This window comes from Ammospiza caudacuta, chromosome 7 (genome assembly GCF_027887145.1).
Source record: "Ammospiza caudacuta isolate bAmmCau1 chromosome 7, bAmmCau1.pri, whole genome shotgun sequence".
NCBI classification, from domain to species: Eukaryota; Metazoa; Chordata; class Aves; order Passeriformes; family Passerellidae; genus Ammospiza; species Ammospiza caudacuta.
Genome location: NC_080599.1, coordinates 37,501,872 through 37,517,412, shown reverse-complemented (window position 1 = coordinate 37,517,412; position 15,541 = coordinate 37,501,872). Strand labels below are relative to the sequence as shown.

The 15,541-nt window shown below is 48.2% G+C and overlaps 3 protein-coding genes across 3 annotated transcripts; 2 read left to right on the top strand and 1 right to left on the bottom strand.

Moving 5' to 3' along the window:
• Positions 1-38: 38 nt before the first annotated feature.
• Positions 39-5,121, top strand: EBNA1BP2 (EBNA1 binding protein 2). The gene is made up of 9 exons (XM_058808649.1): positions 39-136; positions 220-303; positions 554-711; positions 2,163-2,286; positions 3,345-3,434; positions 3,662-3,737; positions 4,001-4,091; positions 4,398-4,578; positions 4,931-5,121. The coding sequence occupies exons 1-9, from the start codon at positions 56-58 to the stop codon at positions 4,979-4,981; spliced, it is 936 nt and encodes a 311-aa protein (XP_058664632.1). The 5' UTR covers positions 39-55; the 3' UTR covers positions 4,982-5,121.
• Positions 5,122-5,511: 390 nt separating this feature from the next.
• On the bottom strand, positions 5,512-8,544 carry CFAP144 (cilia and flagella associated protein 144). Its single transcript, XM_058808650.1, has 4 exons — positions 8,415-8,544; positions 7,641-7,700; positions 6,706-6,809; positions 5,512-5,694 (listed from the first exon to the last, which is right to left on the bottom strand). The coding sequence occupies exons 1-4, from the start codon at positions 8,542-8,544 to the stop codon at positions 5,578-5,580; spliced, it is 411 nt and encodes a 136-aa protein (XP_058664633.1). The 3' UTR covers positions 5,512-5,577.
• A 173-nt stretch (positions 8,545-8,717) lies between these two features.
• On the top strand, positions 8,718-14,944 carry PIF1 (PIF1 5'-to-3' DNA helicase). Its single transcript, XM_058808792.1, has 12 exons — positions 8,718-9,191; positions 9,268-9,385; positions 9,448-9,573; positions 9,665-9,818; positions 10,345-10,459; positions 10,534-10,640; positions 11,040-11,179; positions 11,843-11,949; positions 12,732-12,819; positions 13,353-13,498; positions 14,384-14,575; positions 14,805-14,944. The coding sequence occupies exons 1-12, from the start codon at positions 8,718-8,720 to the stop codon at positions 14,859-14,861; spliced, it is 1,824 nt and encodes a 607-aa protein (XP_058664775.1). The 3' UTR covers positions 14,862-14,944.
• Positions 14,945-15,541: the final 597 nt, after the last annotated feature.

Genomic DNA, 15,541 nt, shown 5'->3' with positions numbered 1-15,541 from the left:
CGGCCCCGGAAGCGGCGGCGCACGCGGCCGGAAGCGGCGCACGGGGTCGGCAGCGATGGCGGCGGCGGTGGCGCGGCGTGGCTCCTTCTCGGACTCCGGCTCGGACTCGGAGGATTCCTCGCTCTCGGACTCGGAGGTGAGCCCGTGGCCGCCGTGGTGAGCCCGGTGGGGAAGGGCCGCCCCGTGCCGGCGGCGCGGACTGACCGAACCCTCTCACAGCTCCAGGAGGCCTTCGCGAAGGGCGCGCTGAAGCCGGGGCTCAACGTTGTGCTGGAGGAGCAGCCGAAGCGGCGCAATGACACGGTGAGCGGGAACGCGGGGACCGGGCAAAGCCCCCCCAGGGTCGCGGCCCCAGCGCCGGGAGCGGGGCGCGGGGGGCTCGGCGGGGCCGCGGGCCGGGGCCAGGCGGGCTCTGGTGTTCCGCGCTGCGGGCCGGGCTACGGGTGTGCCCGGCGGCCCCAGGAGCAGCCCGCGGTGTCTCTTGGCCGCTGGGCCGGGCCAGCCGTGCGGATCGGTCGGTGCGCGGCTGTGCTGAGCTGGGCTCCTCTCACAGGACGGCCTGAAGCAGTGCCTGGCCGAATTCAGGCAGCAGCTCGCCTGGGTGGAAAGGCTGGACGTGACTCTGGGTCCGGTCGCGGACCCCGTTTCTCAGAATGCTTCTACGTCTGATGCCGTTGACCCTGAGAATGATTTCCAGAGAGAGATGAGTTTGTAAGTGTCAAAAAGACATTTCATGTCGTGTCTCACTGTGTTGCTGCGTTTTTGGAGTTATGTTTCTTTCACCAGTATGCTACAGACTGCTGCAGACTGCTACACTGGCTGTCACTGTGATACTCTTGGCCATGTTATTTTACATTCAATGGCTCTGAATGTTTTCCAAAACAACTACAAATTAGTGCTAGTATATTCAACTCCTGTGTGACTTGAAATGAATAATTTCTCTCTTCATAGCAGACTTCGTCCTTTGCTGAGTTTATTTTAAAAGCTCCTTGACAGCAGGACTAACACTTTAACACAAGATACTGACTTATTTTTGTGGGTTTGTTTTGGTACTCTTACAGTTCTCTTGCTTTGCTTTGCCTTTTGTATTCCAACATAAAAAGCTATAACTGGAAATAAGATAAATTTATATGTGCAAGACGTAAATGTTAAATGTTGTACTGGTACCTTAGCTGCTTTCAGTAGCACTGAATGTTTGCTAGACCAGACCAATGCTTGCTAGATCCCAGTATCAGCCTGCTTGTGTGAGCAGTTTGTGTCAGAACTGTGAGGTGCCCAACAGGCAGTGACAGGGCCGGGGCAGTGACAGCTGGTGCAGTGACAGGGCTGGTGCAGTGACAGGGCCGGGGCAGTGACAGGGCCGGGGCAGTGACAGGGCCGGGGCAGTGACAGCTGGTGCAGTGACAGGGCCAGGGCAGTGACAGGGCCGGGGCAGTGAGGGGTCGGGGCAGTGATGGGGCTGGGGCAGTGACAGCTGGTGCAGTGACAGGGCCGGGGCAGTGACAGAGCCAGTGCAGTGACAGCTGGGGCAGTGACAGCTGGTGCAGTGACAGCTGGTGCAGTGACAGGGCCGGGGCAGTGACAGAGCCAGTGCAGTGACAGGGCTGGTGCAGTGACAGGGCCGGGGCAGTGACAGGGCCGGGGCAGTGACAGGGCCGGGGCAGTGACAGCTGGTGCAGTGACAGGGCCAGGGCAGTGACAGGGCCGGGGCAGTGAGGGGTCGGGGCAGTGATGGGGCTGGGGCAGTGACAGCTGGTGCAGTGACAGGGCCGGGGCAGTGACAGAGCCAGTGCAGTGACAGCTGGGGCAGTGACAGCTGGTGCAGTGACAGCTGGTGCAGTGACAGGGCCGGGGCAGTGACAGAGCCAGTGCAGTGACAGGGCCGGGGCAGTGACAGCTGGTGCAGTGACAGGGCCGGGGCAGTGACAGAGCCAGTGCAGTGACAGGGCCGGGGCAGTGACAGCTGGTGCAGTGACAGGGCCGGGGCAGTGACAGAGCCAGTGCAGTGACAGGGCCGGGGCAGTGACAGCTGGTGCAGTGACAGGGCCGAGGCAGTGACAGCTGGGGCAGTGACAGGGCTGGGGCAGTGACAGGGCCGGGGCAGTGACAGAGCCAGTGCAGTGACAGCTGGGGCAGTGACAGTGTGCTGTGCTCTCTCCCAGCTACCGGCAGGCGCAGGCGGCTGTCCTGGAGGCCCTCCCTCGGCTCCGTAAGCTCCAAGTTCCCACAAGGAGGCCGGATGATTACTTTGCAGAGATGGCCAAATCAGACCAACAGATGCAGAAGGTACGTGCAGGGAATGGTTTTCTTTCCAGTGTAATGTGTGTTTTAGCGTGGGGTAGGGTAGATGAAACTTTGTGACAGATTTCTTTTTATTTAGGTGGGGATTTTTATAACAGGTTGGATGATAAAGTAGAAAAACATGATTTATACTTTGTCCTGAATGTGTTTAATATTAAAAAGGGAGGATTTTTCTTAGTATGTGTATTAGTGGATGTAAAGTTACCTGTGTTTTTGCTCTTTGTCATAAAACTTGCAGTTGACTGTGGCTTTAATGCAATCCTTTTTTTTTTAATTTAAGTATCACCTTTTGTTTATTGCCAGCGTGTTCTGGTTTTCTGTGATTTTAAATTGTATATTATTGAATGAATCTGTTTTGGATAGGAAATTATATTGGTGTAGGAAATAAGTCTTTCACACATTTCCTTCTTGATTGTAGTCTTTGTTCAAAATTGAACTCTATTTTTTTGTTTAGATTTTGAAAAAAGACTACATTGTATAAATTAAAGAAACATGAGCTGGAATCTAGTTGGAAGGTTCATGTCTCATTGGGTCACTGTTCTGCTTTCTGATGGAACCTTTCTGGTTAAGCTGAAGAATGATAATTAGCTGGTACTAAGGCTTAAGTCAATCCTGCACATTACTGTTCTCTTCTTTTGCTGATTTCATTTGAAGAACAGTTTTTATCTCTTACTGGAGTCACTAGACTGAATCACTAAGATCTGTGTTGAAATCTTTGTAATTCTCCATAAGGCAGCATCCTTATAAGAATGTTTGTGAACAAGGAGGGAACAGAAAAAATATTTTCTAGAGGACTGTTGTCTTTTCTTCAGTGCTTTACTTTTAATAATGACAAGAAAGAAACTATTAAGTCTTTTTGATACACCCAAATAGACTGACATGATACTCTCAGTTCCATTAGAGCCCATTATAAGGCTTTTTCTTCTCTCTTGTGTGAGTTTTGTCTTTTTTAGCCATATTTGGGCTATAGATCAGTACAGAAATTATAAATTTCTTTTTCTTTTGTGTTACTGATAAATTCTGATTTTCTATTCCCTAATTAGATTCGACAGAAACTTAAGAGTAAACAGGAAGCAATGGAAAGGTCTGAGAAAGCAAAACAACTCCGTGCAATGAGAAAATATGGCAAGAAGGTGAGGAGCTACAAAAGGGACATGTGCAAAAGGATTTGTGACAAGAATTTGGAGCCTGACTGGGGGGCTGGAAAAATGCAGCCACAAGAGTCTGGCTAAAACACACAGAATCTGTCTAGTCTCCTGTCTAGCTGCTCTGAAGGAAGACAGAACAAAACACAGGATACCTTAAAAAAAAGTATGGGACACTGCAAGGAACAACACTAACATTCTGCTTCTAATCTCAGGTGCAAGTTGAGGTTCTGCAGAGGAGACAGAAGGAGAAGAAAAATATGTTGAATGCAGTCAAGAAATACCAGAAAGGTAAGAGAACAAAATACCAGAAAGGTCTAAGAGAACAAATGTGTAAGGGCAGTAGTGGTGTGTGAGCCGTGTGATGTGGTCACTGTGTCTGTAGTTCTGGGCCTTGAGGTTGGAAAGCTGCTGCTGTGCAGAATTGTGTGCCTGTGGCAGTGAAAAGCCTCCCAAGCAGCTATTCTTCAGTGAGGATGACCTGTTGCTATTACTTGCTTAGACTGACAGTTTGTCTTTTCTGAGATGTAGCTGTGATGTCTTCACTCTTGCAGGTCTCTCTGACAAGCTGGACTTTCTAGATGAAGAGCAGACGTCATCTCAAGGGAATAAAAAAGGCAATACAAGTCAACGGCCAAAGAAGGGGTGAGACCAGAAACGAGAGAGTTAAACACAGAATGTCTGATTTTTCAGTCTTTTTAGGGGATAATTTTGGGGAACAGGAAAACTGTTCTATTTAGTGTTAAAGTAAGTCCAAGGTGGTATTCTGTCCCTAAAGAGAAGAAAACTATGGCCAAAATGGAGCAGAGACTGAAATGTGATTTCTGCATCTTTGTTAAGAGGGGGAAGGTTTATGGTGGTTGATGGGATACCATGAGTATATATCTGTGTGTCTTGAGAGCTTTCTGGAACAAGGAATGTAGGCAGTGATGCTGCTTGGTTGTTTTTCAGGCCAAATGCCAAAAGACGATACAAAAATCAGAAATTTGGTTTTGGTGGGAAGAAGAAGGGCTCCAAGTGGAACACAAAGGAGAGTTTTAATGACGTATCCAGCTTCCAGGCAAAAGTGGCTCACAACAAAGGCCCAGGAAAAGGAGGAAGAGGAGGAAAAGGAGGGAAAAAAGCTCTTAATGTAAGTAAAATGTTGCAGGAAAACGATCCTGGTTGGCTTGGAAGCCATGCCATGTCTGTCAGGGAGAGATGAGTGCATGATATGTGTCTCCAGCATCAGGAAGTGATGCCTGTCTTTGGGAGCTAAGCATAATTCAATTACTAACAGAGTTGGGGACAGTGGTTTGGTATCAGCAGGAAAATCAGAAAGGGAGTTAAAAAGTTCTGTTTGCTACCTGTGTGCCAAAACCTTCTTGTCCAGACATTCTGACAAATACCCTCTCTTTGGTATCCTCCCCAAGTTATAGAGCTAAAACAAAGATGGAGAACATAAAAATAAAAATCTGAATCTGTTTTTTTTTTTTTTTTTTCAGAAGAGACCTGGAAAGAGAGCAAGGCAGAAAATGAAGAACCGAGCCCGCTAAGAGAACTGTGCTCCCCAAAGGGGTTCCTGTGTTTCTTTGTGTTGCAAGATATGTTTCTGCTGTCATCTAGCAGTTAACTGTGGAGCAAGCTGCATGTTTTACAGTGGCAAGGAAAAAAAGCCAGTGGAAACAGTGCCTTATCACTTAATTTTTTTCTTACTGTCTGTTTTGTTGAAGGATTGTTTTCTACTTAAACCTGTTTTGTGTGAATGCATTAAGTGGTTTGCACAGAACTATGTGTAACTCATATTTAGCTGTTCAGTGAATGGTGGCTGAAGTCTGCCCTTTGTCCCCTTTATTCTGACAGCTTTTCCCACCACTACTGTTAAGATGAAGTTGGTGACCTTGAGTTCTGGGTCATGTTGCCAATGTCAAAATAAGAAGTCTGAAGCTTTTTGAGATGTTAGAGTGGTTTTTTAGATTATCTGCGTAGATGGGTATAGGAACAGCAATGAGACAAATACAGAGCCTTACAGATAGGTTTATTTGTGACACTGTTGTCAGGTTGTAAATCTGGACAGATTGAACTTCTCTTTTCTATTGTCTGTCACTAGCAATCTGCCAGACTTGCTAGATAACAAACAGGACCTAACACATTAGATGTTGTTCTGGCCTTTAGGCATCTGTCCCCGTGGTGCAGGGTAGCCAAGGATGGTAATTTCAGTTGTCTGGCGTGGGAAGTAGAATCTGGTATCACTGCGGTCAAAAGGAACCTGGGAAACAAGAATCACAAACAGTCATGGGCTTTTACTAAAATCAGCAGTAGGAGTCCCTCCTGGGGGAGTGATGTGTGGTGTTCCACTGCTGAGAAGTGTCCAAATGACAGAAGAGCAGGGTACCACTGTACTGTTCTCTGCTTTGTTATGGTCAAACCTGCCGAATAAGGAAAACTTAACAAATTAAACAACATCATCAGTTCTGACTCTAATAATCAAACTTGCTTCCCTACACACAAGTTTATTTGCCTCCACCCTGCCAGACTAATCCTACCAGCAGTTCCTTAGTACCACAGAGCCCAGCTGGGATGTCTGTCTCCGCTCTTGTCATTACTAACTACTTTACTTGATATATATTATGAAAAGTCAATGAAGACTGTCTTATTTTCTTATTTATCTTAGTTTTCTTTATAACAGGCCAAAATTTGCCTTTCCCAAAACGCTAATTGCAAAGTCAGTCATCATCACAGCTGTTTGCCAGATATGATTGATGTCTCAGCTTGTTAATAATATTCCTTCTCCTCCTGTTTATTCACAATTCCCCAGATGAATCCTCACTGGTGTATCTGCTTTGGGTATACTTAAAAGATTATTAATTTTATGGTTCTGCTTGCAATTACTTTGAAAGATGCTGTGCAGCAGCACGTTTCTTTTCACAGTACTTCAGTACATCACTACACCATTTCTCATGGCTGAGCACTTTAATAAACAGCCCTGAGTACACCTGTGGCACTTGGCAGTGTGCTGCCACTGTCTCTGTAGATGTTTTGCAGCCAGGTTTCTCAGGGGAAGTGTACTGCTTCTCTGTTCACGAGTTTCTGCCAGTGTGAAGAGTCCTCTTAGGTGTAAATTTTAAAAAGTTATTTTCTGTGAACAGCTCTGCTCATTCCCTGTAATTCTTGTTTTCCTTGTTTGTCACAAATTGTTTTCCTGCTTGAGTATTTTTCAGTGTGGCAGGCTTAACATCTCTGAATCCTTTAAAGGGCTGTCTTCAAGCATCCTACTCACCAAAGGTTTTGTATTCCAGCCAATTACTTGGCTTTCAGTTTGTGGCTCTGAGTATTTCTCTCTTGGCACCTCTGCTGCACGGTGAAGAAGTTTCAGGAATTCATCTGTTGTTTTAAAAAACGGGACACAAATACAAATGAAAGTGTGTTTAAAAACAGCCCCTGTGCTTCTGTGAATGATACTGTCAGAATGCACAGTGACATTTCTACTCAAATATTTCCTGAGGAAGTTTCAGGATTTGCCTGACAGTACTATCCTGTAATTCTGTATCCCTGCCTACTGTACTGCAGCATCTTGCTTTTCCTACACCACATCATGTACAAACCAGTGCTCCATGACAGCTCTCGACTTTCTCAGTTGCCTGAGACCTACAGCCTTTCTCTGGTTTGGTCTGCCACCCTTCCCAGTCCTTGAATAGAGCAGCCAACCTTACCTGAGCATTAAGGTTTTTAGACACAATTAGTGTGTTAGAAATAAGGGAGCAGCTGCTATAAGGGCTCTTACCAGTACTCTAAAGTAAGACTGGGCAGTCATTTCAGAGGTTTAATCTGCATGGTGGTTGGGTAGAATCTGCAATGGCAGGCAACATGCTTCTAGGTATTTTTGTTTTCCTGAGATGTTTAGATTCTCAACCAAAATTTTATAGTATGAATATAAGGAATTTTATCTATTTTACAGTTGTTCCATATTTTAATTAAAAACAAAAATAAGACCATAATTGCATCGATGCAAACTTGTGCTGAAAATAGAAAGTAATGGGAAAGGGCTTTAAAGTGGGAAAAACCTGCTTTACAAACAAAAATCATTAATGAGTTTAACTTATATGGTCACAGAGGTGTTTCCACATACATCATATTTTAGACTGGTTACAATTATTAAAACTTACGTGTTAATTTTCTTATGTAGTTACCACAAGCTTTTCAGAGACTTCTTACCATCTATGGGCTCCTGTATGTTCTCGTGCCAAGACATTGGCTTCCTAGAGACCATGTGGACTGCAGAGAAATGAGACAGGTGAATGACTTTAATGTGAATTTGGCATCACAGCCAAGTATAGAATATGTATGATTGAACTGCTTGTGCATAGAAGAAAATGAGTCAGAAACACTGATTAATGGCAACTTCTAGGCAGGGAAGGGCATTAACTGTGCTAAAGACCCTTCAATAGGATGCTGCCTGTGCTTGCCATATCAGAGTCCCACCCCAGCCACGGGATGGCCTGCACAGTGCCAAGTCTCAGAAATCATTTTTCTTTGTTGTTTTATTGAAAAACTTGGACCTGAAAGAATCTATTTACATCACCTGCCTGTGCTAGCACAGACTGTGAATTAGCAGGTAGAAAGTGATCAGGACCTGAAGGAACAGGGTGTAGTGTTGGGGCCCTCTACCCCATCTTGGCTCTGTATTTACACTGAATTTGTAAATTCCACACCCTAAATAGTTGCCTCACTTGTACGTGGTTACTGAAGGCACCATCTGGGCAAGCGGGTCATGTCTCGGTTCTGTCTCTGAGTGTGCAAAAGGGAAGTGCTCCAGTTGCCCTTTGCAGCTTTACCCTCTCGCTGGCCGCTCTGCCAGCCTGGCTGCGGCTGTTCGTCCCTGAGTGCAGCTGAGCGCTGCGGGCCTGCCCCGGCCCCCCACTCCCCTCACCGCTTGTTTTGCCCCCGGGGCTTTACTCCGATTCCCTGTGACTGGCCGGGAGGCCTCACCGGGATGGACGGGGTTCACAGTGTACTGGGTGAAGAGCAGCTGCCAGCGGCGCTCCTTCTTGGCCCGCTCTGCCCGGAGGAGGTTCTGCCGCGCGTCCGGCGGGTCTCGCTCTCCGCGGCGAGCGGCCATGCCCGCGCCGCTGCCCTGGCAACGCCGCGTGCTGCCGGCGAGGCCGCCGATTGGCCCGCGCGGCGCCCCGCCTCGCGCCCCGCCCTTCCCGCCTTCTATTGGCCGTCGAGTTAAAGCCCCCGGCGCTGATTGGCGGCGGCGCACGCGGCGCGTTTGAACGGCCGGCGGGGCTGATGGAGGCGGCGGAGCTGCGCTGCACGGCGGCCGTGGAGCAGCCGCTGCCGGGGGGCCTCGCCCCGCGCCGCCGCCTGATGCGGAACGCGACCGTGCTGCTGGGCCGCAACGAGCTGCGCCAGCCCGTGCTGCGCGTGGCCGGCGGCAGCGGCGCGGCGGCGGCCGTGCTGAACTTCGTGCTGGCCGGGGACGCCGTGAGGCTCTTCACGCGGTTCGCGGGCGAGGGGCGGGCGGCGGTGCGGGTGGGGCCGGACGGCGCCCAGGTGCTGCTGTCCGACTGCCCCCCGGACGCGCTGCGCCGCTTCCTCCGCCTCCTGCGCCTCAAGGTGGCCGCCGGGCCGCGGGACGCGCCGCGCCGCCCCCGCCTGCTGGAGCGGCCGCCGCCGTCCTTCTCCGTGATCAGCCCGGTGCAGGAGCGGGACCTGCTGGGCAGCCCCGGCCGCCGCCAAGAGCGGGGGCAGCGCCCGGCGGAGGTGAGTGCCGGGGCGAGGGGGCGGCCCGGGGGAGCGGCCCTGCCCAGCCCCACAGCGCGCCCCCCCTGTCCCGCAGGTGTCCCGCAAGGAAAGGCGGCCCCCGGCGAGGCTCTCGGCGGAGCAGGAGGCGGTGCTGGGCGCCGTGCGGAGCGGCAAGAGCATCTTCTTCACCGGCTCTGCAGGTGAGCGTCCTGGCCGCTCTCATCGGCTCCCCGGGGAAAGTCCTGCCCGTTGACCTGTTGCTTCTCTCTCGAAGGGACTGGGAAGTCGTTCCTGCTGAAGCGGATCTTGGGCTCCCTCCCTCCCAACATCACCTACGCTACAGCCAGCACGGGAGTGGCGGCTTGTCACATCGGTGGCACTACTCTCCACGCCTTTGCAGGTGATGGCCTGCCCGATCGCTATGGGAGCTATTACTCTCTTCCCAAAGAATCAGGAGCATCCTAAAGCTTTGCTTTTTTGTCCTGTGCCAGGGATCGGCTCTGGGAAGGCACCGCTGGAACAGTGCATTCAGCTGGCAGAGAGGCCAGGGGTGCGCCAGCACTGGCTGGCCTGCCAGCACCTAATTATTGATGAGATCTCAATGGTGGATGGCAAGTTCTTTGACAAGCTGGAAGCAGTGGCAAGGTGAGCAATTGTCAGGTCAAACTAGCAGAAATGAGTTTCTCTAAACTTCCAGTCTGCTACCATTCTTTCATTTTGTGAATGAATACAAGGCAGCTACTGGTACAGGACTGTAAGGAAGAATGAAATCATAGCATCTGGGTCGATCTTTACCATGAGATAGGTTTTGGTCATGTCCATTCCTCACTCATAGCTGTGGCTGTTTGGGTTGTTCTCTCCATCTCCTGAGCTGAGTCCAGAATATACAGCTCTGCCCAAAAGGTCTCTATTGGCAGAGAGAAGTAGCTGTAGTATAACAGCCACTAAAGAACCAAGACCATTGACCTCTGGGCTAGGTAAGCAAAGAAAATGTAATGTCTTGTACTAGCCCTGCTTAATTATTTGAGCTCTTCTGAGGCAGCTGGGGATAAACATCTTTCACTGCAGTTGTCTAGGTTTGAATATACTGACAGATTGAGAAGTAACTTCTGGGACCTGACTATGTCTAGATTCTGGAGGACATTCAAAACTTCTCTTCTATCCCTTTTAGGGCCGTCAGAAAACGGGATGAGCCTTTTGGAGGAATTCAGCTAATTATCTGTGGAGATTTCTTACAGCTACCCCCAGTCTGCAAGGCTAATGAAGAAACCAAGTTCTGCTTCCAGGTACAAAACTGTTCCTAAACTCATTCTCATACTTCAAGTCTGTCTCTTTCTTAACAAGAGAATGATTTTTCCAGGCAAAAAGCTGGAGGAAATGCATCCACATAAACATGGAGCTGACTGAAGTGCGGAGACAGACTGACAAGACCTTTGTCTCAATCCTGAGTGCAATCCGGTTAGGCAGGTGAGGAGAAGCTCATCTCTCTTTGTAATCCCTGCTACCCACAGGTGGAGCAGAGTAAAGAGCAGTTTTTCACTTTTCTGTGCCCTGTCAGCAATGTGTGGCTGTGGGCAAAAGCTATAAGTGCTTTAGTTAACATAGATAGGTTTCATATATGCTGCTCTAGTAAGGACGGGCACTTCCTAGGGTCCCTGTGCAATTTCTGTGAATTAATTCAAAGGCTCCTGAGCTGGCAGGGCTGGAGCACACACTGGCTCTGCTCTCTCACTTTATGCAGGTGTCCTTCTCTGTCCTCTCTGGGGGCCTGTGGCTTGCACAGACTGATCTAGCTCTGTGAGGTTACTGCTGCTCAAACCTGTCCCTGATCACTTTAAAGAAGAATTCCCTTTTCCTGGCTACCAGGTGCACAGAGGAGGTTACCCGACAGCTGATGCAGACAGCTGCTCACAAGTCTGAGCGTGATGGGATCCTGGCTACGAGGCTGTGCACCCATAAAGATGATGTAGAAATAACCAACGAGAGACGCTTGCAACAGCTCCCAGGTGAACTCGGTGGAGGAAGCGCCTGGCTCTGGGGCTGAGCTCTGTGTGGGTGCACTGGGGGTACTGGGGTGGGACCAGTGTTCTGTCATCACAGCAGCACCATCCAAGCTCTGTGTGTTGGAGTTGAGGTGTCTAGGGAAAAAAAATCAGTTTTTTGTTTAAAAAGCCACAATGTCACTGGTTTGTAAGAAACAGCAAGCTCATTGCTTGCTGTGAGGTAGGGTGTGCAATTTATTGCCTCCACACCCCTATTTTTTCTTTCTATAGCATCTTAGAAAGGCCATGTTCTATCCAGCCAGGACTTGAATTAAGGACTATTTAATTTTTTGTCTCCCTTGCTGGCCCTTGGATTCTTCCTTAGTCTGCTTTGGAGATCTGCTGTTGTAGTGAGTGAAACTGCTCAAAATGGTGTCTGCTTAGTTCCTATTTACTGCTGACCTTTCATTCCTGTCCCTTTTCATGCTCTGGAACTTAGATAGGGAAGAGAGGCAATAATGAGCTCTCTGCTGTTAGATGTGACTAGGTTTGTGTGAGGATGTCCTAGCAGCAGAGTAGAATGGATATTAAAAGAGGAATTGCTGTTAGAAATAAATGCTGAACCTCCTGAAATGCTGTGTAGAGTATGTTCAACAGTTGTAAGTTCTGTCTTTCTTTCCTTAACAGGAGAAGTGCATGTGTTTGAGGCTTTGGATAGTGACCCAATGCTAGTGAAGTTAATTGATGCTCAGTGTCCTGTGGGTGGTAGAGTTGAGCTAAAGCTTGGAGCTCAGGTAAGTGTGTGTGCATACATGTGTGATAGAACAGAACAAATGGCATAAGAAAAATGGAGGAATATCAGAGAAATTTATAGAGTAGATTAATATATAGAATGCAATTCAGTCTAGAATGACTATGCCAGGCCAGCAGAAGACTGTCCCAATCTCTATATCTTTTCTGCTTAGAGTCTTATCCACACAGAAGATGAGTTCAGGTCCATGTCCTGAGGACAGTGGTGATTGCTGTGACTTTGACAGACACGTCCAGTCAAATTTAGAAGCTTTCCAGTAGCAGAGAGCATAAGCAGTCCTTGCCTGCAGTCTCAGCTCCAGGTACAGCAGCCCTCCCCACCTGTAAAGGTAGGGCACAGCTTGCCATATTTGCTGGACTGGGCACCTAGCTCTGAGCTGGATCTGTCAGAATGGAAAGGATGTGGGATTGTACTTAGCAGTAGCACTGTTGGCTTTGGAAACTTGTTCCTTTGCTATTCCCAGAATCTGTATGTGCATAGGCTGGTAATGCCTGGTGAAGGGGAAACTGCTCCCTGGATCTGAGCTCACAGACAAATAACTCAAGTAAAATGTTCAGTGCTGTAAAATGATGTAGTTAGGAATCCTAGGAAGGAAAGGCTGTGAAATAATTCCAATCAAATGGGAGATGGTGCTGCAATAGGCAGGATAGGACGATTTGGCCAAATCAGCCTGATGTGCTCATGCTTCCTGGCAAGAGGTTTAGTTGCAGGTAGCTGAATAGGCTGTAGAAGCAGTGCATTGAAGATATTTCTTTTTCTCTGTAGGTGATGTTAGCAAAGAACCTTGATGTGTCTCAAGGGCTGGTGAATGGGGCACGAGGTGTTGTTGTAGGGTTTGAAAGTGAACAGAAGGGTGAGTAAGCCTTTTGATCTTTTGTTGAAGGAAGTGGGAAAATAACAAAACAGTGTGTCATTGGTGGCTGATGACTTCTGAATTTGTTTACAGCTTGGTAATAATTTGAGGGAAAGCAGAGAGATCTCTGCAAGCTTGGGGCTCTCATGAGCTGTGATGTCATGCACTGCATCAGCTACAGCTATCTGTAGGCCTCTTGTGTTCTGTAGTCTGTATGTAAATGTGTGTGCTCATTTGAATTTCCTGTTTGTTCTGCTGAAGCAAGTTTTGATTAATTTTTGTTTGTTCTTCTCAAAGAATAATGTTCTGCTACCTGCAAAATGTATTTTTCTCTGCACCTCAACTGGTGAAATACCTGCCTTTAATTCTTCTGCTTAAGTAGATGTCAAACATCATTTCAGGACATGCTGTTAACTGTCTGTGGATTTAGGTTTGGTTTAGGCAGAAAAAAAGGTGTTCTTTAGGTGCTGACATCCTGGCTATTGAGTGTCAGGAATACATCCCTGGTTTTTTTCCTGCTCCCATTCGTACAGGGCTGCCTAAGGTGAGGTTTCTCTGTGGGGTCACACAGCTCATAAAAATGGAGAAATGGGTCATCAAAGGACCATCAGGAGTTCATCTGAGTCGTCAGCAATTACCTTTAAAATTGGCATGGGCCATTTCCATTCACAAGAGTCAGGTGGGTGTTGTTGTACAGCTGTCTGTAGACCTTTACACCATTATAAACCTTATTTCCTGGGTGAGCTTGTATTGCTGGTGAAACAGGAGAGAAAGCTGAAAGGCCCTTGCTGAGGGAACTCCAGAATATGTGTCTAGCTGCAGAGAGTGGGGCTGTCAGTGCTGCTGGGGTTTCCCTAAGGGCACTGCCATCTGCAGAGTTGGAGTTGGGCTATACAGCAGCATTATTTATCACTGTGGGCCGATGAGGGTAGTGCTCCCCTGAGAGCACTGGGGACCTGAGCTCTGCAGCGTCACTGAGGAGGCTGCTGGAGCCACAGCTGTGCTCTTTGGGCTGGACTCACCCTTTGGTGGTGTGCAGTGGGAATTTTTTCAATATAACTTTCAATGTGACAGTGTAATATTTTACAAGTTCCTTCCTTTCCATAAGACTTCATACTTGATAAATATGGTCTTGGAGAACCTGTGACCTGTGAGTTTATTCCTGTGCCACAGTTTAAGCTAGGCCATGCTGTGAATTCTCCTGCACCTGGGACAACCCAAACTCTCTCAGGTCTCCCTGAGGACTGCTTGAGAAAGATGCCTGCTCCACTTAACTAATAAAAGTGAAATCAGCAGGATTTCTTTCCCTGCTATGTTGATTAGATGAGATTTATGGAGTTTCACACAACAAGAGCCTCACTGGAGTTAGTTAGTGGATCCTACTGTCTACTAGAAATTTCCTGACAGTGGAAAAATGCCTTTGCTTTCTGCTGATTCCCTTTTTTTAAAATCAAAACCTTTTCCCAAAGACGGTACCTTGGACAGACTCACAGGTTAGGTTAGTGCTGCTACATCCCAATGCTGTTTGTTTGCTGTGTAAGCCAGCCCTCTGTGCCTTTGGCAGGGCATGTCTCTGGACTGTGTGGAGATCTCCCTGTCCCGCGTCTTTGAGAGCGGCCAGGCCTACGTGGCCCTGTCCCGCGCCCGGAGCCTCGCGGGGCTCCGTGTGCTGGATTTCGACCCCAAAGCAGTGAGAGCTGACCCTGCTGTGCTGCACTTCTACAGGCACCTGAGGCACCACCAGCTTCCAGCCCAGGTAAAGGAAAATCCCACACAGCAGGAGAGATGGAACTGCAAAGAGGGCATGCAGCAGGGCAGCTCTTGGTGTGGCAAAATACTCCTGTAATGTTGGGGTTGTGTAACACTACCTGGTCCTCTGGGTGAAAGGATGGGTTGGGATTCTTTGATCCTCCTCTTGCAGTAAGGAATTAAGGAGAAGTGGGCACAAAATAAATTTCTGGTATTTTTTTTCTTTCTCCTCAAAGGATTCATTACACACCTATTCAGATGCTGATGAGAAGGAGAACTGGAAATACAACTGAGAATGCTCTTCTAGTTTCTGTGAGGTGTCAGCTCAGCCTGCTGAGATGCAGCAATCTTGCTGTGTATATTTGATAACACAGACAAAGTCAATGGAGATTTTTTTGGATGTTTGCTTCATTCAGCTGACTCTGGATATGTAGAACTATCCCCATCTCACATCTCTGGAATCTGGAAGGCTTCTGCAGACCCCCTCAAGCCCCCAGCCTTGAGTACTCCTGTGTCACAAATGCAACTCTAGCAAACAAAAAGACTGAACAAGGACATTTCTACAGTTTTATCCAGTCTGAGGGACCTTCCTACCATTCTCTTCTGCCTGCTAATTGTATTTTATTATCTGCACATATAGACTGAGGCCTGTGTGCCTTTATTCAAGTATACCACTGTTGAGAGACAGTGTGTCCTCTTTGCTGGGATGGATTGTTCACAGGAGCTGCTGACACAAGAGAAAGCAATGCTAAATATCTGGAATACTTGATTTGCCTGCAAGAGAAGAGCTGCTCTTGCTGCCTGACTCCAGGAGTCTGCATAACTTCTTCCACAAGCAGAACTGTCAGAGTTGCACGTTGCCTGTTATGCTGAAACATAGCATTTTTATTAGTCTGTTGCATACAATGAGGTGATTTTTTTTCTTAACCTTTTGAGATGAGCTGGCACTATTTAAAAATAGGAGGAAGTCCTA